Source organism: Scardinius erythrophthalmus (genome assembly GCF_964197995.2).
Source record: "Scardinius erythrophthalmus genome assembly, chromosome: 24".
Taxonomy (NCBI): Eukaryota; Metazoa; Chordata; class Actinopteri; order Cypriniformes; family Leuciscidae; genus Scardinius; species Scardinius erythrophthalmus.
Window position 1 is genome coordinate 21,964,693 of NC_138244.1, and position 27,414 is coordinate 21,992,106.

The 27,414-nt window shown below is 36.1% G+C and overlaps 1 protein-coding gene across 2 annotated transcripts; it reads left to right on the top strand.

Annotated features, from left to right (window-relative positions):
• The first annotated feature begins 979 nt into the window (after positions 1 to 979).
• On the top strand, positions 980 to 26,800 carry cpt1ab (carnitine palmitoyltransferase 1Ab (liver)). Of its 2 annotated transcripts, none has more exons than XM_081356701.1 (19): positions 980 to 1,117; positions 4,581 to 4,761; positions 5,119 to 5,261; positions 6,946 to 7,117; positions 7,473 to 7,574; positions 7,712 to 7,849; positions 8,736 to 8,813; positions 9,151 to 9,258; positions 12,995 to 13,082; positions 15,355 to 15,550; positions 19,161 to 19,349; positions 19,828 to 19,933; positions 20,222 to 20,338; positions 20,424 to 20,588; positions 23,101 to 23,235; positions 23,315 to 23,467; positions 24,131 to 24,244; positions 25,263 to 25,355; positions 25,649 to 26,800. In XM_081356701.1, the coding sequence occupies exons 2-19, from the start codon at positions 4,621 to 4,623 to the stop codon at positions 25,736 to 25,738; spliced, it is 2,328 nt and encodes a 775-aa protein (XP_081212827.1). In that variant the 5' UTR covers positions 980 to 1,117; positions 4,581 to 4,620; the 3' UTR covers positions 25,739 to 26,800. The 2 variants fall into 2 exon arrangements, with proteins under 2 accessions (XP_081212827.1, XP_081212828.1); XM_081356702.1 differs by lacking the exon at positions 12,995 to 13,082 and adding an exon at positions 14,008 to 14,092.
• The last annotated feature ends 614 nt before the right edge of the window (positions 26,801 to 27,414 follow it).

A 27,414-nucleotide genomic window follows, 5' to 3' on the forward strand; every position in this document is an offset into this window, starting at 1 on the left:
ATAATTTCTATAAGACGTTAGTGGAATTTCATGTCATGGCCAATCTAGTCACGATTTAGCTATTAAACGTCTATTAGACGTCTTTTATATATATGGGTGATTCTCCAACTACATGCACTTTTGTGTCCTTGGCCTTTTTTTTTGTAAATAAATAAACAAACAAATGCATAAATAAATTGTCATTATGAAGTTCATGCTCCAACACACTAGTAACCACCAAATCTTGCCCCTGTTCTCTTTTAAAAATGTTTTTGTTAAAAAAATGTTAAAAAATTATATTAAAGGATCGATTTGAAAATATTTTTAACATGTTTGTCTTAAGGACAAATAAAATAATATCATACCATTGAAATTCCATATGTATATCACAATTTTAAACTATTTTTGGAATAAAATAAGTCTGTCTCCAGGTTTTCTGTCATTTCCACCTCCCTCAACAAAATCCAATTTAATAGATCCACCTTAAATATTTTATTTACTTGGTAATCAAGAAAATAATACTGAAAAGGAGGTATTAGTTGAAGATGAAACTTTAGGCAACGAAAGTTGTGCTCTTCAGCACTAGAAAATAAATCAATTAAAACAAATTAATGAAGCTAGGAAGATTGTTTTAAGTGTGTTTTAAGAGAGTGAATTTTCCATAAGCTCAGTGCCAAAAGTGCTCCTAGTTGGAGAATCACCCATACATATATATATCCTATATATTCTTCCTAAAAGAAGGAACAGTAAACATCAGATTTGCTTCTGCACTTGTTATACTCTCACCTGAACAAGGCTGCTAATTGGCTTCTCTAGTGATTTCGTTACCATGGGGACAGGCTGTTTGCTATCTCTTTTTGTTTCCCTGTTCATAATTATATATGTGGAAAAAGAGTTGAATCCTTTGATGTCACATTTACAATCCATATCTTCCAGGACGTCGCTTGTGAACTAGCCGCGCGCGCCGCTCTCTACACAGCGTGACGTCACGTGGGGGGGGGGGGGGGGGCGGGTTTGCTAAATTACCCTTGTTACATTCATTCATATCTTACACTAAAAGCAGGCGGCGGCAAACCGGCGCGTCTCCTACAGTGAAACAGTAACCCACATCGTCCATATTTCAGGAAAGGACGTAGAGGTAAGAATCCAGAATACATCAACTCTATATTGCCTATTCAAGCCTCAGCATGAGACTGAATGTGGAGTAAGTGGGTGAAAGTGCACCCGCGCACAGCCTGGTGTATTCCTGTCCTCTACGGCATGATGACACTGGCGTGCTACTGAGAAACAGTAGGACAACAACACCGTTCTTCTTCGAATAAAGCATAAATGGGTGTCATATATGCTGTGCGATTAGTTTTTGTTTGTTTATGCATGTTTGTTGTTGACATTCTGACACCCAAGAGCACCTGGTGTGTGTGTGTTGCACGACGAGGTCAGTGGATTGCCGGGTGTGTGAGGGCATCGCGCCAAAGCGAGTTGCGTTGGAATTCGTTTTATTTTGTTGTTATTGTTGATTGCAATGTAACCAGCGGGACTTGTCAACATGATGCCGATAGCTCCTCTTGCTTCATAGTTTCGATTTGGGACAAGTTTACTAATGTGAAGTGTGTGAAATCTTTGCACGCAGCCTAATTTATGCAAATGTTTACATTTTAATGTAGGCTAGATATATTAATAACACATAGCCCATAACACTGCTATAAATAAGGAACAGTTCATTCAAAATTTAAAATACTATGATTATTTACTCACCCTCATATAGCATGTTGATCCAAACCTGGGAACACAAAAGGAGATACATGACAGCAGTCACCATTTACTCTCATTGTAAGCAAAATAGATGCTATGGAAGGGAAGGAAAGTCCATAAACACTGCCTAGTATCTAATTTTGTGTCCCACGGAAGATACACAGTCATATGGGTTTGAAATAAGATTAGTTGCATTTTCATATTTTAGTGAAGTGCCCCTTTAATTGAATAGTTCGATCATAGAGCAGGAACTATGCAAATAGATATACAACTATTTAAATAGCCGATAGATCCTCTTTCTGTTGTACTATAAAGTAAGTGGGTACCCGTTGAGGCAGAATATATAATGCAAACTTATTAAATCACTGTGTCTGTGACCCATAATGGCGGTCCCGCGCGCGTGACCTTTCCCCTAGTTTCCATCTGCACTAGTGCATCACGTGATCATCACCGCTGCTGGGGGACTGAGGTATGACTTGCTAATACATAACATAGCTCCCTCTTGACAAAATATGACCTTCATGGTATTCTTTATTAGATTCGCGTTATATGATGATAGTATCACTGTTATAAACAAGTGACCTTATGAAAATACTATTGCATTTATGTCCCTTTGATAACGTATAGACTTGTGGTGATTGAACAAGGAAGTCTGTGTATTTGTGCTTTAACACTGTAATATATAATTTATAATATTGATTTATTATTACGATTATATTAATATGTACATAACACTACACACTTAAACAGCATTGCTGAACAGTTTGTTAGTTAGGCTACTGTGCATTATATGTCATGGAACTTTTGATTCATGCCTTTTGATATTTCATATTTGCTTTATTCAATATTCAAACAGTCCTGTCTGCCATTGATTGGACAAACAGATAGACCCGTCCCAAATTCACATAATTGGTTTAGTCAATGTTATTGTTGAACATACAAGGGCAATACAATGAACATACAAGGTCAATAACATATCAATTACATCAAATCAAATATTTATGATAAACAAATAGCATATTTGAATTGAATTGAGAAAGCAGCAAGAAATTCTATAAATGTCTGTTAATAAGTACAAAGAGCTTAAAAGAATACAAATTATTCAAAGAATAGATTTAAGGCTTTAAATATGTTTTAGCATCTCTCTTTATAGCCATATGTTGAATTACTTTAGAATTATATTAATTAATTGGGTATAATTAAAATGTCATTCATTTTCATTCTTGAGATTGCAAATTTTCTAGTTTCATATTTCTTTACCAATTTGTTTCATATAAGCTACAATGTTATATTTTAGCATTATTGTAACATATCCTCATCATACTTTTAACATTATTCTTACATTGTATATCTTCAAGAAGTGAATTGTACTCCAAGTGAAGTCTATCTTATCAGAATTTCTGTGCCTCCATTCATCACGACAATTTAATTGGGAATTTAGATTAAATAATCAGTGTATTGGAACTGTGACCTCAGACCCGACGCATGGATTACTTTTATGATGGATGGATGTGCTTTTTTGGGCTTCAAAAACTCTATTCACTCCAATTATAAAGCTGGGAAGAGCCAGGATATTTTTTTTTATATAACTCCGATTGTGTTTAGCAGAAAGAATAGTCATATACACACATGATGGCTTGAGGGTTAGTCAATTATGAGATCAATTTTGGGTGAACTATCCCTTTTAGTGACTGAATGGCAGTGGGTGGGGCCTATGGTGTGATGATGTAACTGTTTATCAATGTCTTGTGATTTGCATATTTGCCCATGTGACTTCACGTCACCCAATATCAAAACGAGCTGTTTTCGGAGCTTGATTAAATAAATATTTTGTTTATAATGAGGAGGACATTTTAAGCTATGAAACTTGCAGGATGTATTAATGGTACAAAGACCTCTTACCCAAAAGATTAAGGAAAATTGTATTTCTCAATTCATAACCCCATTAAACTTTCATTTTATGATGATTTCTCCAAAAAATCAGACGTCATTTTGACCTTTCAAACATCCCTGCATCTTTATTTACATCAGAGTGATGTTTACAATACAAACACTTGTGAAAGAGTTGCAGAGGTCATGAACAAAGCACATTGTGTAATCTGCTCTATGTCTTGCAGTTAAATGATTGAGGTCACACTGAACAGTAATACAAATGTGATTAGATTACAACTAATGTTTTATTACAGAAACATATTATGAAATTCACATTAGGTGGTTTTATGCTGCATAATGTTACAATGTTTGTTCATGTCTCTTCTGTAAAAAAAAAATAATTTTTCAATTCTACTCAATTTGTGAAAAACTCTGATATAATTTGTAATACAATGTTTGTATTAGATTTAAAAAAAAATGCACTATAGAAGCAATTTTTACATGTATTACCGAAGTCCATTTGAGGGTAGTCATTTTACTCGGCGGCCATCTTTGAATGCAAGCTCTTATCTCTTTGAATGGGGAAACATCAAGTTCTAGAAAGCTGTTCACCAAGCTTACTATTAAATTTCATTTTTGAAATCACCAATGAAGTATGACAACAACTGTCAACAAATTTTGTTTCTAAATCACCATTAAAAACTGGCACAATGACTTTACCAATCAGCGATTGGCTCTTTTATGTAGGAGGCGGGGCTTATTCCGCCATATTGTGCGTTGTAGGTTCTACCATTCATAGTAATATGAGTGCACCATCTTTGTATATCTAAAGTCTTTGATATTACCATCTGATACCATCATTGTTCTATGGAGCATCTTGTTTTTTTCACATTAATAATAATGATTTATAAAGTTTCAGTACATTCATCTAAATTGTGAGTCATTTAGCTAACTTTATTCATGTCTCTTGTCTAAAGGCTCTTTGACTCAGCGAGGCAGTGACAGTGTGCAGTCAGCATGGCAGAAGCGCATCAGGCGGTGGCCTTCCAGTTCACCGTCACTCCTGATGGCATCGACCTGCATCTGTGCCACGAGGCCTTGCGCCAGGTCTACCTGTCAGGCCTTCACTCCTGGAAGAAGAGGTTCATCAGGTTCAAGGTGACCTCACAGCTGACTTTCTTTTGGAATTGATTAAGTAGTTAATGTACATGAATAATGTTATCTAATCAGCACTCGGAATGTCTCAAAGTTTAATTGATTTTTTGAGGATAGTTTGTGTTTTTTTAAAGTAGTACTTAGAACTGTGATATAGGCCTACTGTATATGATATGATAATTGTCCATGTAAGCTGAGACTAGTATTGTGTTTTGACCTATATATTATATTATATTATATTATATTATATTATATTATATTATATTATATTATATTATATTATATTATATTATATTATATTATATTATATTATATTATATTATTACGTTTGTAATATTACTTTATTCTGTGTTTCTGTAGAATGGTGTCATGACTGGGGTCTATCCAGGAAGTCCTTCAGGGCTCCTGGTTGTTCTGGTGGGTTATGTGTCCACCACCAAATATGCCAAAATAGACCCCTCCCTTGGGATATTCACTAAACTATCGACACACCTACCAATCAGGTAACCCACTGATAAACTGTCATCTGTTATTCTGTAGTTATTAACAATGTATTTGAAATCTGTTATTGGGAGAAGAAAGTATACAGTTGTAATCAAAATTATTCAACCTCATTGCAAATTAGGTTTGTGAAGGAAAATAAACATTTCTGCATTCTCTAGGATAATTTGGGACCTCTCCTATAGCTTATTGTATCTCCAGCAGTGGAGAATATCCTCTCAGAATGGGTAGATTATGCTTGACACACATGTAAGATCCAGACAGGTGAAACATAATATTTTATTATGTAAACATAATATCTCTCTCTCTCTGCGTTGATATCTGACGCAAAACGTATATGAGTAGTGCGAGGGCCAGTGCATTCATTACTATTTTAATATCCATGAGGTGAGACGTCGCTATTAAAGGATTTAAGCTACATGCACTTTGCCCACACATCGCACCAGAACCGTTTTCGGAACCGAAACGTAGGAATTTTGCACGGTTCCGGTATTTTTTAAAAACAATAACGGTTCTGGATAAGAACCAATTTTCGGTTCCCAACCCTATTTACAATGAACAAATCGAACAAAAGTAATTGAAATAGCTCAACACAACAAATGCTTTAAGTGGTTTCCCCAAATTCAACTGAAAATTATACATTTTTAATGACTTCTGCTGTCTCAAAATGATTCAACCCCTTCATAGCAAGCATCTTTAGTACTTAGTAGAACATCCTTTTGCTGTTATGACCTGCTGCAAATGAGATGTATAACCAGACACCAGCTTCTGGCAGCGTTTATGAGAATCTTAGCCCATTCCTCATCGTGACACTCAACAAACAGAGCTAGTTCAGATTTTTCATGTGTTCTAGCTCTAGCACACCTGGTGCAGCTAATGAAACCCTTGATTAGTTGCATCAGGTGTGCTTGAGACGACGTCTGTTCTGCAGATTTGTGCTGTTGTGAGGGATTCAATTCGGGGGGTGTATAATTTTGAGACTGCAGAAGTCATTAAAAGTTGAATTTTCAGTTGAATTTGGGGGAAACCACATGAAACATTTGTTGTGTTGAGCTATTTCAATTATTTTTTGTTTTGTTAAATTTTGCCAATAAACCTGATTTGCAATGGGGGTTGAATAATTATCTGTCAGACATTCACAGTCATATGCAAACATTTGATTGCTTGTTTTGTAGTACTTTTTTGTTGTGTTTTATTGTTTTGTTTTGGTTACAATGGTAACATTTTGTAAAGCATGAAAGGTCCATGCTTGTGATGTGAAGTAAAATGCACTAATGAACTTGAGAGCAGGAGAGCAGAAAGTTCAAGCATCAAAGGTTTCTATTTGTAGTTTTTTTTTTTTTTTAATCTATTATCTTCAAAACAGTTTACAATGTTTTGTAACTCCCTGAACAGTTTTATTACTATATCACACACAGTCTGCCCGCTTAATTTATGAGCAGTCACAAAACAAACAATCCCATGTCTCTGAAATTCATATTAAAGTATTAATTTAATCAAATAAATCAACTGTAAATGACATCCAGTATTTATTATGATTTTACAGTAGTGTACTGGAAGCAAAACCAAACTACTACAGCATTTTTCAGCAACTACAGTATTTTGGTGGAAACTATGGTAATTTTTATCATAGCACTACAGAGCATTGCTGATTATTTCTCACCTAATGGCTGTGTTTGCCTGCAGTAAGTATGTAACAGAAGAAGGGCAGCGTATTGTTGGTGGTGTGCTGGTTGGGACAGGATTGTGGATTACTGTGACTTTCGTTATGAGGAACATCCTTAAGTGCTTGCTGTCCTGGCATGGCTGGATGTTCAATCGCCATGGATCTTTATCCCTGAAAACAAAGATTTGGCTGGTGAGTGTGGCCCTGATGGAGAATTTCACTTAAAAGAATAATTTACCTAAAAGAAATAGCCATTTTTGTAGTCCATATGACTCTGTCCATATGAACTGTTCGTTTTAACACTTCAACCCAGCTTTGTAAATATTTTCCTATGTACAGTATATTCAGCTAGAGTCCAAAGTCTTAATGAATTTGTTTTATAACATAATTTCAGCACTGTTCCAGTAATGGCATATTTCTTTAGAAGTGTTCTCCAAGTCATTGTGTCATTGCTCTTCTGATATCACTGGAATATGTCTGGTTTTATCATTGGAAAGTATTCATGTTTGTCTCATGTCTGACTCATGACCCAATATTATCACCTCAGGTATTGGTGAAGTTATTTTCTGGGCAAAAGCCAATGCTCTACAGCTTCCAGAGTTCACTGCCGCGGTTGCCAGTGCCTCTTGTAAAAGAGACCATCAGAAGAGTAAGTCAAGCATTTTCATTGTGTCCTAAAATGATCTTATTCATTAATAGATCAAATGTGACAACCATTTGAAAATTCAACCACTTTTTTAAAAAAGTACCCTCACTTCTTCACACCTATATATATATTTTTTTCAGTATCTTGATTCAGCTCGTCCTCTGATGGACGATGAACAGTACAAACGTATGGAGGGGTTGGCAAAGGACTTTGAGAAGAACTTGGGCCCCAAACTGCAGTGGTACTTAAAGCTCAAATCCTGGTGGACATCCAATTACGTAAGTTCACACTGCGCCTATTATTCAAAGGTACTCTTTTCTTGAGGGATTTAGGGGACATTTAAAAGAGATTTGGGGAACATTTAAAAAAAATTGCAGTCTTATTATATCTGTTTATAAAAATGCCTTGGAACCTAAACTGATGAGCCAAAACAATATGGCCGCCTGTCTAATATGCCGTTGGTCCTCTGCGTGCTGCCAAAACAGCACCGACCCGCCAAGGCATGGACTCTACGAGACCCCTGAAGGTGTCCTGTGGTTTCTGGCTCTAAGAGGTTAGCAGCAGATCCTTCAAGTCCTGTAGGTTGCGAGGTTTAGCCTCCTTGGATTAAACTTGTTGGTCCAGCACATCTCACAGATGCTCAATTGTATTGAGTTCTAGAGATCTAGACATCTAATGTTCTGACACATTCCTCCCATAACCATCATTACAGTTTTGTGTGACTGTAGACCTTCTGTTGGCTCGGACCAGACGGTATAGCCTTTGTTGCCTCCTCGGACCACTGTTGGTAAATTCTCACCACTGCTGACCAGGAGCAACACACAAGCCTTGCCGTTTCAGAGATACTCTGAACCAGTCGCCTTGCCATAATTTGGCCCTTGTCAAAGTCGCTCAGATCTTTATTCCTGCCCATTTCTCCTGCATCCAACACGTTGATTATAATAACTGATTGTTTGCTTACCATCTAATCTACCCAGACCTTAATATGTGGCCTTGTTAGGAGATGATCAATGATATTCGCTTCACCTGCTGTGACTGGTCATAATGTTCTGGCTCATCAGTGTATTTCAAGTACATCATTCTTTCAAAATAGCATGAAGCTTCTTAAATTATGAACCTTAATGTACCTTTATTTGAGATTTGGTTCTACTGTCATCCTCTCAGGTCAGCGACTGGTGGGAAGAGTATATTTATCTCAGAGGTCGAGGACCAATCATGGTCAACAGCAACTACTATGCAATGGTAAGGCTGTTATGAAATAGTTATTTTTTTGTTATAAATAAATAAATAGTCAAGTTGTCAAAAACATAATGAAGATGATGAAACTCAAAAATAAACCATTAACATGAAAGCTTGTAGCACAAACTGTTTTAAAATCTGACATCCGGGTCACGGCACCAATTTGTGTAGTGTAGCGATTAAGGCTTAGAGATGGTGACTGGAAACTTGATTGCAACTAATTTAACTCAAGGTTGCTCAAGGGAGATTGTTCCTGTAATACATTCATATCTGTAATTCATAACACTGTTCAATGGCAACATCTCAGTAGAGTGAATGTCACTTTCTCTGTCTTTATCAGGACTTCCTCTATGTGATCCCGACTTCCATCCAAGCTGCACGTGCTGGTAATTCCATCCACGCACTCATGATGTACAGAAGAAAACTGGACAGAGCGCAGATTAAACCAGTGAGTCCACAAAAGAGTCTTTAACACAAGCATATTTGTCTATTTTACATTAAATCAATACATATTTTTTTTTACCATCGTTCTATTTAAGGATAATGGCTTAGTTTTACCACTGATGAAGGAAACCACACACTTTTAAGTGTCTGCTTGAAGAATATCCACTTTAAAACCCCGTTCACACCAAGAACGATAGATATAAAGATGACTATAACAATAATGTCCACACCAATGCACAACATTGTTCTGTTTATAATAAGCATGTGCTGCAGTTATGTCATCTGCCGCTTTAAATGCTCAAGCTCTTTAACCCTCTGATGGTCCTCGGTCATTTCTGACCGAATAATTTTCTGTTTTGAAATTTTAAAAATCACAGCTTCATCGGAAGGCTATGAAACTTGGTGACTTTTCTGGGATTAGGTATGTGAATACAAAAAAAAATTGAGGTCATGATCCGAGCATGCTAAGTGGTCGTAAAAAAAATAGTCACACTCGTGGTCTTCGGTCAAAAATGACCGACCCATAGGAAATGAATGGGAAATTTACAAAAACACAAAAATTCTCTGAAGTTTTGTCTGTACAATCTACAAATCAGCCACGATTATAAAAAAAAGTACACCGCAGTAAAGGGGTGACACTCTACAATATCAAGAGTGCAAAAAATTCACACCCACCCACACACACACACACACACAAACACACTTTTATACACATACACACCAATAAATTCAGATTACAAAAATCTGTTTTGAATATTTAAAAATCACAGCTTCATCGGAATATTACGAAACTTGGTGACTTTTCTGGCATTAGGTATGTGAACACACAAAAAAAATGAGTTCATGATCCGAGCATGCTAAGTGGTCGTAAAAAAATTAGTTATGATTTTGGTCTTCGGTCAAAATTACCCCCATAGGAAATGAATGGGAAATTGACAAAAACACAAAAATTCTCTACAAATCAGCCACGATGCAGAAAAAAAATGCTCAGCAATGAAGGGGTGAAGCTCTAAAACATCAAGAGTGAAAAACATAACATAATTAATAATTATAATTAATATATGTATATATAATTAATATAATAATTATTAAAATTATTAAAATAATAATTAATAAAATGTTATAAACCTTGGCAAAAAGTATTATTTGAGAATTTCTAAAAAAATACATTCAATCCACATCTTAAAAGTAAGTAATTTGGTCCAAAAACAACTAGAATTCACAAACATCTCCATTTAGAGCTATACAGGCATCTAGTGGTAAACCCATGCAATAACATGATTTATTTAATTTTATGATTAGTAAATTGATAAAAAAAAAATTATTTTATTTTTTTTCTGAAAGCCTAGTCTCTATTTTACCAGAAAATACTGCATAGAATTTTTTTTTTTTCAAAAAAACCCCAAAAAACAAACAAACATTTTTTTCAATGGCAAAAAATGGACTATAAATATTGCATAAATATTAATAAGTTCAATCAAATTGTCTCAAAATTCTAAATTAAAAAGAATAAATATTATAGAACAAAAATAAATTGCATTGGTTTTTACTGGGATGGAGGAAGTTTCATTTTTAGGTGTCCGGTCATTTATGACCGGGAAGGCCCCCAGTGTGACTGCTAAACGAAGACCATCAGAGGATTGGCTATCATTATTTATATCGTTCATCAGTAGAAAAATTTGTTTTGAAAGTAATTCCAACAATATAGTATACTCTGTGCCGTTATTGTTATATTTGTGGTGTGGACTCTGCGATTCTTTTTCTTCCTTGGTGTGCCTACATAATAGAGCTTAGATTTAAAGAAATAGTTTGCCCTAAAAGTAACGCATTTTGCTATCTTGTCACCTGCATGATTTTCTTTATTCTGTGGAACACACAGATATTTTGTTGAATGTCCAAGCCGCTGTTTTCCATACAACTCATTGTCCATAAATAACAAAAAAAAAAAAACACCATGAAACTAGTCAATATGACTCATGACTTATTTATCAAGCTTTTTGAAGTCATACGATTGCTTTCTGTGTGAAACAGGCCAAAAAAACTCTCAAATCTTATTCACATTATTCCAGTTTTACTGATCAGTCATAATGGGCCAGGTTTAAAAGTTGGTCTTTTTAAAAGTGCCTCTTTTGGGTGATCTATTCCCTTAAGTATAGTATGTTCTCTTGGATTGTTAATGTTTTTCATAGGTCAGGGTAATGTATGGGTCAGTTGCGGTAAAGCACTACTCAGAACTTCAGATGAAACATTAACTTCTGTAAATTGAGCTTTAATGATCACGAGGTCTTTGACTTCACAGAAGGAAATGTTGAGGCTTGGGCTAGTTGGTTAGTTTATTGCTTTTATTTGTAGATACATTTAGTAAAAGCTAATGTTGCTCTATAGCATGCAGTAGAGTTGGCCAAAATCTTGGCATTAGTCACCGTATATTGTGAAACCCGTAAATATTTCATGATATAGTTTTACATGATAATTACGTTTTGTATTATATATATATTAAATCATTAAATTTGATAGTGCAGTGAATTAATTATTCTACATGCAGTATGATAAATTACTAAGTATACATACACACTACCATTCAAAAGTTTGGGGTTTGTACGTTTTTTTTATGTTTTTTGAAAGAAGTCTCTGATGCTCACCAAGGCTGCGTTTATTTTGTAAAAATACAGTAAAACAGTAATATTGTAAAATGTATTAATCTAATCAATCACATATTAATCACACATCAAATTTGGCTGAGAAATTACCCCCAAAAGATCATTTAAAGCCATTATTGTGTTAAATGAGAAAAGCATCAATAAGACATTACAAAAAGTAGCTTTAGAAAAAAAAATTTTTTATTTGATTCGACGTAGATTTTATTACACAAACGTTTAGGCTTCAACGGCCATGAGGGTTAGTAAATGGTGACAGAATCATGGGTTTTTTATCAATATGAAAAAAACAAAAAACAAATGAAATGATACTCTAAATAAATAACTAATACTGCCAGTAGGTGGCAGTAAATGTCTAAATGAGTAAAACATTCAGCCATTGATTAAATTGATTCATTCAAACGGCTGGTTCAATGAGGAATGAAGAAGTAAATGACTCTCTTTATGAATGGACCATTGAATCATTGGTTCACCCGACTGATTCGCTTAAAACACAGATTAAAAAAATACAGAAACGAAACACCGGAAAAACAGTTCTGCTCTGGCTTTATAAGTAATATTTTCTTTGGCCAAATTTAACCAAAGCAGGCAATATTGTGTCTAAAATATAATACAATGTTAACTTCCTATTTATTGAACTGTTGAGTAAAATCAATATCACATTTGCAGTCGTTGCTATATATTGTTTAATAATGTTTTTGTCTCTCCTACTTCGTCAAATTTGTTTTAGTGCATGTTGGTGTCTGTTGATTTTGTTTTGTTTTTATTTATACTGTATAATGACCAAATCAGTAGAACCATGTTGAAAAAGGCTGTTTGTCATGTCATACCATGCCTCTCTCTCTCTCTCTCTCTCTCTCTCTCTCTCTCTCTCTCTCTCTCTCTCTCTCTCTCTCTCTCTCTCTCTCTCTCTCTCTCTCTCTCTCTCTCTCTCTCTCTCTCTCTCTCTGTCTCTCTTTCTCTCTCTCTCTACTCTTTCTGCATGACTGTGAAAGAGCCCCCCTCATAAACGATCTTGTGTTTTGTTCCTCGCACCCGGACGTTGCTGTGTTTGCTATGTGTACTCACACACCACATGCACAGATATTCTTGCTGGAGAATCGCGTGCCGCTGTGCTCGGCACAGTGGGAGCGGATGTTTAACTCGTCCCGCATTCCCGGGCTTGAGACAGGTAAGAGGAGGGGCTCGTCCGACACGACCCACAGCTCACCCGCGCTCCTTCCTCAGCTCCAGAAACATGCAGACTCAGCCTCAGGACAACAGCACAGTAGACACTACAATAGTGCTGCGTATTCACTTGCAGTGGTCCACTGATGCTGGCTTTTTATTGGCTGATTTCTAGCAGGGTGGACAATGATGGACAATTTATATGATATATAATTTAATGATTAATCAGTTGAGACCAAAGCCAATGGTTTGCAGCCAAAAAGCAATTTTTTTTGTTTCATTGACCATAGAATCTGACCAAGTTTTTGAATGAAAGATTAAAAGGATAAACAATGGAGATTTATTTTTACAGCTGTCTTTGGGTGCAAATTTTAGTGGAGGAGGGCACTACTATGCAAAATTTTTCATTTTGCAATCTTTAAACTTCTTATATATATATATATATATATATATATATATATATATATATATATATATATATATATATATATATATATATATATATATATATATATATATATATATATATATATATATATATATATTGTCAATCAGTCACTGTAATAATTGGCCTAGAGACCATTGGAAAACACATATCATGTGACCACTAACAAATAATCTTAAAATAGCATATATCATATATGTTATCAGCCTGAACAATATATTGGTCAACACTGTTTTGAAATTGTTATTAGACGATATCATTTGCTTATTATTTGACTGTAGCCAGTACTGTGCTGTTATCTGGAGGCGAAGTCACCATGTTGAATTCATTCCTCCTGATGATCCTTCACTTCACTCCTCCCACTTTTTTCTTTTTGTTTCCAGTTTTCCATTACTCTGTTTTCCCCCTCCAGGTTTCCATAGTGGTATTTTGGGTTTCTTCCTTGTTCCTCTGTTAGTGTTTGACCTTCCCTTCTGCTTCACAGCTCATGGTTTTAAACACTATCCCCATGTGCTCGTCCCAGTACGAGCGTATGTTCAACACCAGTCGAACTCCAGGTGTAGAAGCAGGTAGAGCTTCCCTCGAGCCTGCTTCACGCGCCTTTATTTGACCATTAATCCGCTTTTAGATGCTAGTGAGTGACTGCTGTGGGCCTAAATGCATGCGCTAGTCGGTTTGGTTCACAACACTGTGATTTGGGTTTGCTTTAAACACTGTATATAGCGGATGTTAAGAAGCAGATGGCAAGGAATTTGTTTTGTGTGCTTAACATGCGCTTAACTGTTTCATAACTTGATAATCTATTGTGTGATTTAATGATTAACCTGTAATCTTAACCAGGATGAATAAGGAAAAGGAAATAGCATGTTTTACACCCATCATGCAGTGGTTCCAGTGAAAGATATCTGTTATTTTTATTGCCACTAATTTATAACATAAACTCAAGAGGGACACAAGCGTGTGAGTGGTTTTAAGTGCTGAATTGATTTTAGATTAGTAACTAATATACTTTATATTATCACAGTATCATTTATCATCAGATCACTTATGATCTACAGTATTATTTAGAAAATTAATGTGATATAATAATCAAATGGGAAACAAGAGTGTGAGTAGTTTTAAATGTTGAATTAGTTCTAATTCGTATCAACTAATGACTTTGACTTATGGCATTTTAGAAAATTAATATAATGATAATTTAATATAATAAAGTATAATGTGAGTGAAATCTATGAAATATAGTCGCTAATTATTACTATTAAAATCTAATAATAAATTATTACTAAACTAATATATATACTATACTACTATACTAAACTAATATATACTAATATATAGTATAATCAAGTATAATCAAACTTGTACTTCATAAAAATATATAATTTAAAATTATAATCTTATATATTTTGTATAATATAATAAAATATAATTTTTATTACACAGCTCTATTCCATTGATTCAAATCCAAATATTTTTGCATAATGGCCGCTAAACTGTATAATTGACTGTTGTCACATGCAGCCGATTTCTTACATAAATCTTTTTTCACTCAAATTAATATTTCATATTTATATATTTGGTTAGTAGTCATGTAATACGTGTCTTAATGTATTATGTGTTCAGTGTAGAAAACAAGCGTTTGGCCTTTCCTCTGTACTTTGCCTTTTTTCCACCATTGTTTTCTGACCACCACCATTAATCATTTAACCCAGTCTAAATATGACACAACTTCAATTGCACAAATAATTGTTGAATGAGCCACAGAATGATGTTACTTTGATTTCATGCACATTTATACACCTCCATCCTTCACGTCCATGTTCTTCATCAGACGTCCTTCAGCATGTGAATGAGAGCAAACACATCGCCGTATTCCACAAGGGCCGCTTTTACAAGGTGTGGATGTTTTACGACGGACGGTTGCTGTTGCCTCGAGAAATTGAGCAGCAGATTGAAAGGATCTTGATGGACAAGTCCGAGCCTCAGCCAGGAGAGGAGATGCTGGCCGCTTTGACAGCGGGCGACAGGTGGCGTTTTTATTTATTTATTATTATTTTATTTTATTTTTAGAATATTTTAACTTTTGGCAGCCTGGAAAAAATATAAAACAAGAGAGATTTTAAATGGTCAATGAGATTGTATTAAAGAGGACCTATTATGCTTTTTTACACTTTCAACTTTCTTTAATGTGTAATGTTGCTGTTGGAGCATTAAAATGGTGTGCAAAGTTACATAGTCACTCCAAAGGGAGTTATTCTCTATATCAGTGTCACAGTTTCTGAACTCCCTGGAACTCCTTGATTGTAGTCTTGAGTTTTCTTCTGGGAACGAACACATATGGGGCTGGGCCTGGTTGAGTTGCTTAGTAGTGTGTTAAAGGTGGTATCAGCGATTTCAGGCCCAAACATAAATGATCACATTCATCTAATATTTCGCTAGCTGCACGCCCCATAAGCATGCTGTCAAAAAAACGCGTCTCTCTAGGTAGCCTAGGCTCTGAGATCTGCACACAAAAACAGTTGTTTTCACCCGTTTTAGCCAAACACTCAAAACCCAAACAAATAGTGTTCCAACCAATCATCGACAGGGGCGGGTGTTGTGAGGTTTTCGCGTGCAGCCGTCATAGGCAGCCGTGCACGAGCGCGAAACCTCACAACACCCGCCCCTGTCGATGATTGGTTGGAACACTATTTATTTTGGTTTTGAGTGATGTTGATACCAACTGTTTTTGTGTGCAGATCTCAGAGCCTAGGCTACCTAGAGAGACGCGTTTTTTTGACAGCATGCTTATGGGGCGTGCAGCTAGCGAAATATTAGATGAATGTGATCATTTATGTTTGGGCCTGAAATCGCTGATACCACCTTTAAAGCTCCAATATGTAAAAAATTTTGACCACAAGAGCGCGCAGTTTCCAACAATAACAAAGGCTAAGCTTGATGACGCTATGAAGGAGGTGACGATGGGAGATGTCGTTTTTAATGCGTTTTCACCATCTAGCGATGTATCTAAATGGAATTAATGAATCGTGATCACGGATGAGGTACTTTATTCGTTTTTGTATTACCTGTATGTCTGATCGTATTATTTTATGTCATCATAATTAATTAACTGCAAGGAACGGGAAATGTTATGCTATATTATCCCGTTACAACTTACAGCTATTTGTCATTAATTCATGTCTATTAAAATCATCTTTACTGTAACTATTACGTTACTTGTACAATAAAAAAAAAATGTATTTGCTTACCTGTCTATCAATACACTCGCGAGAGCAGAGTCTCTGTCAAGTCCAAGATTGTCGCGCAGCTCTCTCCATCTCGAAAACGCCTGGCCGATATTTATCCGGGTTTTAGTCCTCCGTTTGTCACACAGTCTGCGTGTATCCGAATATGGACGCTTTCGTTTTGTTGGCACTTCAATACTCGCCAAAGAGTAATCGTGATCCATAACAGCTATAACCATACAGTCTATGGCTATAACGCTATAACCACCACTTCCACATTTGACCATGTGATGTTCCGGTGTAGTGGAATATCACATGGTCCACACCGGAAAAAAAGGATAATGCGGACATTGCGTCACTGAGAGGCGACATTTCTTTTCCGGGACGGACAGTTATTTAAAATCGGAATTTCTCTAAAATAAAAAATCTTTGGAGACTTTTGAGATATTGTAAGTACACAACTTTCCAGGTCATGTTTGTAAATGAGAAGTGGTTCTCAAACAGTTTACCTGGATAAATAAAGGTTAAATAAAAATAAAATAAAAACAACTGGAGGAAATATATCACATTGTGCAAGTTATTTTCGGAAATTTTATTACAAAATTGTTACATATTGGAGCTTTCACTCTGTCAGTCCAAATCTGATTTTTGTGCATATCCAATTGAAATCCCTTCAGATTTAGCAAGTGTGAACGGCAAAAAAAAATCACATAAAATGTGACGTTAAATTAATATTACAATCAATGAATCAGTTCGTACAACAAATTCTTTTGATTATTCATTTATTCTAAGAAAAGCGTATCTTTCATGGCCACCGAAAAATAATTATTTCTTAGCATGTACAGCGCTTAGAGCATGTAACAAGATCAAGATCGTAAAATAGACTTTGTTGCAAGCAGAGAAACAGAACCTAATGCATATTGTGTACGAGTTTTATTAACTAAATCACAAACATAACTAAACTAAACAAACATACATACATACATGCATAGGTAAAATGGTGAGTGTCATGGAACTGGAAGCAGGAAATGGAACTATGGAAAAGATCCATTTAACTATGAAAAGAACCATCAGCTTATCATTTTCAGAGCACCTCATTAAAGTGATACTTGCATGGTCTGTGCAGTGGACACAATTCTTGAAGTGGTTGAAAATTGAAGTTGTTGAAGTTGCAATCGCTTTCTTCTCCGCTGGATGAAGAAGATATGATAAACTTGCATGGTTAGTTCGACTCTGTTCTCATGGCTGGAGTGCAGATCGTGGCTTGCCGGCTCTGGGCCGGAGAGGACACGCAGAGCAAATTCCTCTGTGGCTGATTTATGACTCTTTGTTTTAAGCGTGCTCATTTGCATGTGCAGCTGGATTGGTTTCTGATGAAGAAACTAAGAAAGATTCTTGTAATACTAATATGTTGCGCAGCTATCAACATATCATATACACGATCATTTCGATCTTCAAAGTACCAATTTATAGAGACCAAACATGGTATAGGTGACCATTGATTCTATTGTAAAATGCACAGCATCAGCAAAATAAAGTATAAAAAGACATTACACAAGACAGTAAATCATTTACAAAATGTTCTGGGATGCATGCTCATTTATAGATCAGTTCATCGATAAATGAATGCAGCAAAGTCCGTTTTAAAGTCTGTTTCTGTCTTCCCCATTGTCTCTGTCTCGACCACGTGACCATATTTATAACAGCAATAAAACCAACTTATCTGATCGTGGTCATGGTAACTAAGACCTTCTTGCCCTTATTGGGGGGATGGGACCTCAGATCCCAGGGTGAGTTTTAAATATTATTTGTTAAACTCTAACAAATACTTGTGTCTGATTTGTCTCAGTCGTTACACTATATTGTTAAAAGTGCCATATAAATGAAGGTGACTTGACTTGGCTTTACGGAAGAATAGGCTTCATAGAGACAGGAACTACTGTAAACAGAGCATTACTGACAGACGAGGAAGAGAGGTGATGCTGTAACGGACTTAGGCCAGTAAGAGTTGTGCGTGTAAGCCTCACTCCCCTGGCCTCAAAAGGTGCGCTAGCAACTGACATTAACGGTTGCGGTCTTTAGAGTCCTTGTTAGCGCGCCGAAGACCCTAGTTCTGGACTGGGTCGAGTAGGACACTGCAACAATGTCATATATATGAAAAATAATTTGTTTTGTGAACATTCAACATTCAAACCTTTTTGAATGAGCTTTTTGAAACCCAAAAACAAAATCAAGACTTTGTAAAAGGGCATAATATGGCTTCATTCTGCAGCTGCTAAACCTACAAATCTCAGCTTTCATTCAGGAAACTGTATTTCCTCACTTTCTGTTCAGTGAAATGTGATCAAAGCTAATTAAAGAAAATGCAATGAGCCAAGTGATTATATCTATGCTTTTGTTCCCCATTACCCAGAGTTCCCTGGGCCAAAGCCCGCACACAGTTCTTCAGTCGCGGGAAGAACAAGCAGTCTCTGGATGCTGTGGAGAAGGCCGCTTTCTTTGTTACTCTGGATGACAGCGAACAGCTTTTTGAGCCGGACAATCCGGTCCAGTCGCTGGACAGATACGGCAAATCTCTGCTCCATGGAAAGTGTTATGACAGGTGACTAAGAGCTCTCTTGATTATAATTAAATTAGATTATAAAATCACTTATTTCGAAACATAATATATTTCTTTCAGGAAATCATTTAATTTTTTAATTGAATGTACACTGTTCAAAAGCTTTTAAAGGATTTAACTAATCAAGTGAGATTAAACACATTTATAATGTTACAAAAGATTTGTATTTTTTAATAAATGCTTTTCTTTTGAACTTTCTATTTCTCAAATATACCTTAAAAAAATCACGATTTCCACAAAAATGCTGAAAAATTCAGCTTTGATCACAGGAATAAATGACATTTTAACATATATTAAGGAAATATTAAGTTTATTGTATATTATAATAATATTTCACAATATTACTGTTTCACTATATTTTTTATCAAACAAATGCAGGCTTAGTCAGCAGAAGAGACTAGCAGAAGAAATATAATAGTGTGTATTTCACTTCATTGTGTGTGTGTTTTTTTCTCTCCAGATGGTTCGATAAGTCTTTCAACCTTATTGTGTTCAAGAACGGCACTATGGGATTGAATGCAGAACACTCCTGGGCCGATGCGCCCGTCGTTGGCCATTTGTGGGAGGTGAAGAAACCAATTCATTGAAATATTAAGATATATGAAGTGTTAGATTTGATAGATCTTTTTTCAGGGTTCTTTGATGAATAGACATTTCTCAAGAACAATATTTATTTGAAATAGAAATCTTTTGTAACCTTATAAATGTGTTTACTGTTGCTTTTGATCCATTTAATGCATCCCTGCTGAATAAAAGAATTTCTTTCCCCAAAAAATCTTACTGAACCCAAACTTTTGAACATTAGTGCATGTAATGTAATGTTTATAAATATTTTGCGTGTATGTGTGTGGTAGCACGTCTTGTCATCGGATCCAGTGCGACTGGGCTATAGTGAGGATGGACACTGCAAAGGAAACCCCCACCCCAACCTCCCGGGACCCCAGAGACTGCAGTGGGACATCCCAGAGGAGGTTAGTTAAGATGTTTATTGTACACTTTAGACATGCTCCACTTGCTCTTCATAGTTTAATATAGAAATACCTCTTTCCTTCACAGTGCCAGACAGTGATCGACAGCTCTCTGAAAGTGGCCCAAGCTCTGGCGGACGACGTGGACATGCACATATTCCCCTTCAGCGACTTTGGCAAAGGCATGATCAAGAAATGCAAGACAAGCCCTGACGGCTTTATTCAGATCGCCCTCCAGCTGGCACACTTCAGAGTACGTGAGATTATCCGAGGGTGTGTTCACACTTGGCAGGGGTGCGTTTCCCAAAAGCATCGTTAGCCAACTATGTTCGTAAGTTCCCCAACGTCCCCAGAGTCGGTGTTTCCCAAAACCATCGTTCCAGCAAACATTCGCAAACAGTATTGCAGAGTTGTGTGGTTGGAACGACAGCTCTCCACCTGTGGTTAGAAGCATAGTTTCATGTTTGCACGACATGTGGACTCAAATCCTTATCTTGAGCAAGATAAGCAAGCTGACATTCAGTACAATCTATATCTTTTATTTAGAATACGTAAAAATGTAATTTATGTCTTTTTTGAAGTCGTTTTTGAAGAGTGCGCATGTGCGAACGTGCTCTAGTACGTAAGAACGAGCCTATGATTGAATCTGGAAATAAAGCAAAGTAACTGAGAAAAATTAGAAATAGTCCTCAGATGCCATGTCTGTAATTTACAGCAAAACATCTAGCATTGATTCGATCTCAAACAGATTCATTAAAAGAATTTATTACTCCACCATGTGCGTGACGTCATAAACCAACGTGGTTGAACGACCAATTGGAGCTAGTTGATTTCATCAACAATGCGTCATACTGTGGTAGTGAAGCAGTGAATTATGTTTTTGTACTGGAAACGCACCCCAGGTTGGGTTCGATTAAAACTAGGGATGCACGATATATCGGCATCCATATCGGTATCAGCCGATATATGTTCATTTTTAATGTTATCGTTATCGGCCCGACAAGAAAATTTGGCCGATATATTAAGGCTGATTAATAATGGATTATTTACTTTATGGGCCCTATTTTAACGATCTGAAACGCAAGTGTCAAAGCGCAAAGCGCAAGTAACTTTGTGGGCGGGTCTTGGCGCTGTTGCTATTTTCCCGGCGGGATAAATGACTCTTGCGCCCGGCGCAAATCTAAAATGGGTTGGTCTGAAGTAGCTTCATTATTCATAGGTGTGGTTTGGGCGTAACGTGAAATAAACCAATCAGAGCGTCATCTCACATTCCCTTTAAGAGCAGACGCGCTTGTTCTAAAGAGGATTCCTATTATAACGGCGGATTTGCTAGGCGCGCGCCAGGAGCGGTCCACAGCCAAGAAGAGCAACGCTCTGGTCAGGGACGTTGGGGATGGAGAAACCCACCGAAATTAACTTCGGTTAAACAGGCGTATGATAATTTGGGTAAATGTGTAAGCTAGATGTATGCTTTTATAATAAATTGTCTATCTATCTATCTATCTATCTATCTATCTATCTATCTATCTATCTATCTATCTATCTATCTATCTATCTATCTATCTATCTATCTATCTATCTGTCTATCTATCTGTCTATCTATCTATCTATCTATCGTAATAATGTATGATTTGCAAAAATGAAAACTGCTGCTTCTGTGTAGATGAGAGAATCAAAGTGTATGCGCGTTGTGCACACGCTACATTGATTATGGCCAAGCATGCGCCCTTAAAATAGCATATGAATAACATGCGCAACGCGCCACTGACTTTAAACTATTTTTTCCTGGTTAGTGGCGCAATTGTTTTCTAAACCTGCAAAATAGCATGAAGGAACGTTTGCGCCGGAACACGCCTCCTTTTTTGCGCTGAACCGCCCAGGGAGCGCAAGTTCATTCCCTAGTTTAGCGACGTGCTTCTGTGGAGGGAAAAACGCGCTTTGCGCGGGTGCAAAATAGGAATGATACATGCGTCGGTGTACAAAGTCAATTGCGCTGGGTGCAAGATAGGGCCCTTGAACTGTTGGCACTGTTCGCCAAGATGATTTTGAATTGCTTAAAATATGATTGGAATCACTTGAAAAAAGGAAAATACAGATAAGTGAAACAGTTAAGTTAAGCTACATAAAATTATTGCTTTTGTAATCAGGCTCTCAAAAATTATATAAAAATTTGGATTTATATATCGGCCAACATATTTGTAATCGGCTTTCAAATATAAAGAATTATTGGTTATCGGTATTGGGCAAAATTTTCATATCGGTGCATCCCTAATTAAAATGAACTCTGCTGCGATTGCATCCGAACCCTGGTGCGCACCAAACAAGCGGACCGAGACCCACCTTTTCATGGGATCTCGGTCCACTTTCAAACTAACTGTTTTGAAATATGAAAGCAACTTAGACCAAAAACATGTAAACGAACCAAAAATAGGACGTGATGCCACCCTAAAAAGGACTGAATGTTCAAGCATATCTGTTTTTTCTCATCATAGGAGTAGTGTTGTCCATCACACTTTGGTACAGGCGTCGGAAGTGCGTCTCCTCGCAGCAGATCTTCGTTTGTGTGTGTGACCGAGGAATTTCTACCGTTGTTTTGTCTCCTTTTTATAAGCTCTTCACGAGTTCTCCGGACAAATTTTATCATTTACGTTTTTGGTCCGGACCAAAAGATCCAAGAGAACTACAATTGTGAACACACCATGAGATTCTTTAGATCTTTGTGGATTCCTCATCAGATTTCTGTATAATATGTTTTCCTCCTGCAGGATAAAGGCAAGTTCTGCCTGACGTACGAAGCGTCCATGACGCGTCTGTTCAGAGAGGGCCGCACTGAGACCGTGCGCTCCTGCACCACCCAGACCTGCGATTTCGTCCGAGCCATGATGAATGAAAAAACAACGGTGGGGTTGATTTAAATGGCTAGCTAGTTTCAGTGCAAGTGTGTTTGCTAATTCCAACATTGTCTTTTTATTTTCTCAGAGAGAAGAGAAGTTGAAGCTGCTGAAAACGGCAGCGGAAAAGCACCAGGATTTGTACAGACTGGCCATGACAGGAAACGGCATCGACCGCCATCTTTTCTGCCTCTACTTAGTGTCCAAGTACCTCGGTGAAGATTCAGCTTTCCTCAAAGAGGTTTGAGACCTGTCACAAAATAAAGTGCCATTTCAAAGGGGTGCAACGGTACACGTATTCTTACCAAGCATTTTCATTTTCGTTTTAATATCGACAATATCGTTAAAATCTAAAATAAAATAATAAAAATAACAAAGTTTACAGAGTGAGCTTCTGTTGGATAAGTGCACCGTCCAAGGCCCTTTCACACCTACCTTGTTTGGTTCGGATTTTCTGACTTTTCAGTTTGATCCGAATCAAAATCTGCCGAACTGACAACACGCTGATGTCAGACGCACGTCCGTTTACAAACCAATCAGTGTCAAGAAGCAGCCCACATAGATGATAATGACAGGACGCAAGTATGTCATGTAGTTCTTTAGTGCGCTCGCATAATTACAATGTGAAACCAAAACTTACCAAATGTATAAAATTTATCAAAACATGTACTTTGGTTCGGACCTTGGTGTGGACTTTCAGGTGTGAAAACGCCCTTAAACATGGTATGTACTTTATATTAAGCACTTCAAACTAAAGGAGCGGTCATACTACACTTTTCGTTCTATTTTTGTGTACCGTTCCACCCCTACTAATTCCTAGATTTTTTAACCTAAAAATGTTTCAGTTTTGATATAGGAGCCCTTTGGAAGCTGTGTAGTTTGTGACGGGTTGGGTTTGTTCCAGGTGTTGTCCGAGCCCTGGAGGTTGTCCACCAGTCAGACTCCTCTCCAACAGGTCGAGCTGTTTGATTTAAAGAGACATCCCGAATATGTCACCAGCGGAGGTGGATTTGGACCGGTAAGTTCAAGCAGAACCTGATTTCACCAAGTGGAACATGTTCCTGGATCAACATATTTGTTCATCCTGGAACAACATTCCAATCAACCAATCAGATCTGAGGGACAAGGTTACGGTTTGTCAAGTTTAGGCTTAAAACCAGGGTTAGGTGCTTCTACATCAGTGTTATTCAGCTGTCGTTTCCCTCTGATTTTAGGGATACGTTATAGGTAGAGTTAGATTTAGGGGTAAGGATATGGTTAGGACTAAAATTTCGGATGGGAATGTTCCAGGATCCAGAATAAGCTAAATATGTTGACCCAGGAATGCGTCTAAGTTCAACATCTTGTTTCTAACACTGTGTCCTACCTGGAAATGATGCAACTGTTGGTATCACTGTTTAAAACTTTGGGGTTGGTATGATTTTGGTATGATTGCTCATCAAGGCTGCATTCATTTGATCAAAAGTACAGTAAAAACAGTAATATTGAGAAATGTTACAAATTAACATATCTGTTTTTCGTTTTAATACGTCATTTATTTCTCTTCTGCTCACCAAGGCTGCATTTATTTGATCCGAGATACAGTAAAAACACTAATATTCTGAAATATTACTGTAATTCAAAAGAACTGTTTTCTATTTGAATATCTATTAAAATGGTATTCATTCCTGTGATCAAAGCTGAATTTTCAGCATCATTACTCCAGTCTTCAGTGTCACATGATCCTTCAGAAATCATTCTAATATGATGATTTGCTGCTCAAGAAACATTTCTCATTATTATCAATCTTAAAAAAAAGTTGTGCTGCTTCATTTTCTTTGTGAAAATGTCTTTTCTGTTACTTTTGATCAATGTAATGCATCCTTGGTGAATAAAACTATGAATTTATTTTTTAAGAAAACTTTCAACCTTTTGAACGGTACATATATTTTACGGAACTTAACATGTTTTCAGGGTTTATAAAGAAAAAAGTGTGTATTACATAATTTTCATTTATTTTCTTTTACCAGTATGTGACCAATATGTGTTTTGTTTAGGTTGCTGATGATGGTTATGGTGTATCATATATTATTCTTGGAGAAGACTTCATCAACTTCCACATATCCAGCAAACACTCTAGCCCAGAGACTGTGAGTTTACTTTATTCTATCTCAAATATAATAAATCAGTATATAATATCATATATATAATCATTAATAATTTGTAATATAATTAGTGCTGTCAAATCGATTAATCACATCTAACATAAAAGTTTGTTTCATATAATATGTAAAAGTTTGTGTTTATATTATATATATATATATATATACACACACACATAGTGTACATACACCTATATATTATATAAACACCAACTTTTATGTTAGATGTGGTTAATCGCTATAATATATTAATCTCTTTCACTTTTCCTTGTTATTTTTAGGATTCTCACCGCTTTGGAAATCACATTAAACAGGCGATGCTTGACATCCTGGAGCTTTTCCAGCTTGACAACAAAGCTAAAGACAAGTGATCTATCTCGTCTTGTTGTCTCATCTCTGAAAAAGGGAAATCGTTTTAAAATATTTGAAACAGAGGGCTGATCCTCATTAGGCATGTACAGAGAAATTGTTGGTTTTAATTTAAATTATAATTCAAAGAATGTTAATTTAAATAGGATGGAGCATGCTATCTGGGCATTTGGTTAAATTGCATTGTTTTCGAGTGTAAATGACAAGAAATACATTGTGGTTGGGGAGTTATATCACAGATTGTATGAGATACTTTTGCTTGTTCTGGGATGTATTCATACACAGTTGCCTTAATCTCTGGAATGAATGTGAATGTGCTTGAAGATCCAGCAGAGAGCTGTTGCCTTTCTGTGCTGCTGTACATTCAGATTTTCACTTTTGCTCTTGTGTTCAAACATTGAACTTTTTTTTTTTTCAGATGAATTTCTCAGGTTTGCAACTAATTTATTCACTTTGTTGTGAGTTGAATTGTTTCTGAAGGAACACTGTGACAGGTTACAGGGAAGATATACAGGGAAGGCGTGCCAAATATTTCAATAATATAGGGCAACAATACATATTTTTCTGTCACTTGTGTTTTTGTATTTGCACATGCTCAAAAATAACTTATTTATAGGACTCATAACACTCAAACCACACTCCACATAATGAAGCTCGCTGTATGTTCACAAAACGTTTTTTTTTTTTTTCATTGTGCACTTGTGTGCACTAACAAAGCCAAGTGAGAAGAAACTGAGATATCATTCACAAGTACGGTATATGTTGTTTCTCAATGACAGAAACGTGTGCTATTTATTTATCGGCTCCTCATCAAAAAAATTTGAAAGTGTGCTTATGGATGTATTGAAAAATAATTATTCTTGACTGTATAAATACATGATTGCAAAAAATGAATACAATTTAAAGGGAAAATGTCACTAGATGTGTTGTGCAATGTATCAAATATATATTTTTATCACACTATAGACCTCATGTTTGCAGCAAAGGTGTGATATACTGTAGGAACTGTTTGGCATTGTTACTGTAATTTTCAACAGTGAAACACAATAAAAGTTGACTTTTAAGACTGACTTTGAATGTTTGCTTTATATGTTATTGGATTATGTAAAGTGGGTACTGAAAGTATATTTAATTTAAATGTTTTAACATAGGTTTTGTAATATAAATAATAATATGTTTCTTTTTGTAAAATGTAATATTTTAAATAAACTTTAAATAAAAATGCAAATTTTAATAATAAAAAAAAATTCACATTGTAATGTGGTTTTATGGAGCGTGGTCTTAAAATAAAACAAATTCATATGAATATATATTTATTCAAGTAATTTTAAAAATGCTAAAAAATAAAAACTGTTTGATTTAGCCGTCTTTGATGCCACCACTAGATGGCGATATAAACTAGTGAAATGACAGTCTGAAATAGGACAGTAGTTAGGTCTTGTTTTGTTTTTTTATTAAAAAGACACTCAGATGTTACACCTATAAACTAATTCAACTTATGAATTGTCTAAAAATATCGTTTCGGTGAAGGTTTTACATCCTGTACTGCATGGGAATACAGGGAAAGACATTTTGAAGGTTTGAAAAGAAGAAATGTCAAGCTTAGTTTTTGCTAAAGTTCTAATATTAACTCTTCCTTACAATATATGTGTTATTTGAGCTGTAAAATTGTCTAAAT

Bases quoted from the DNA above. Each gene is read 5' to 3' on its own strand.
- cpt1ab (XM_081356701.1), top strand. From the start codon at position 4,621: ATGGCAGAAGCGCATCAGGCGGTGGCCTTCCAGTTCACCGTCACTCCT. The intron at 5,262-6,945 runs GTAACCCACTGA...GTTTGCCTGCAG, and splicing joins TCGACACACCTACCAATCAG to TAAGTATGTAACAGAAGAAG. The intron at 7,850-8,735 runs GTAAGTTCACAC...TCATCCTCTCAG, and splicing joins CCTGGTGGACATCCAATTAC to GTCAGCGACTGGTGGGAAGA.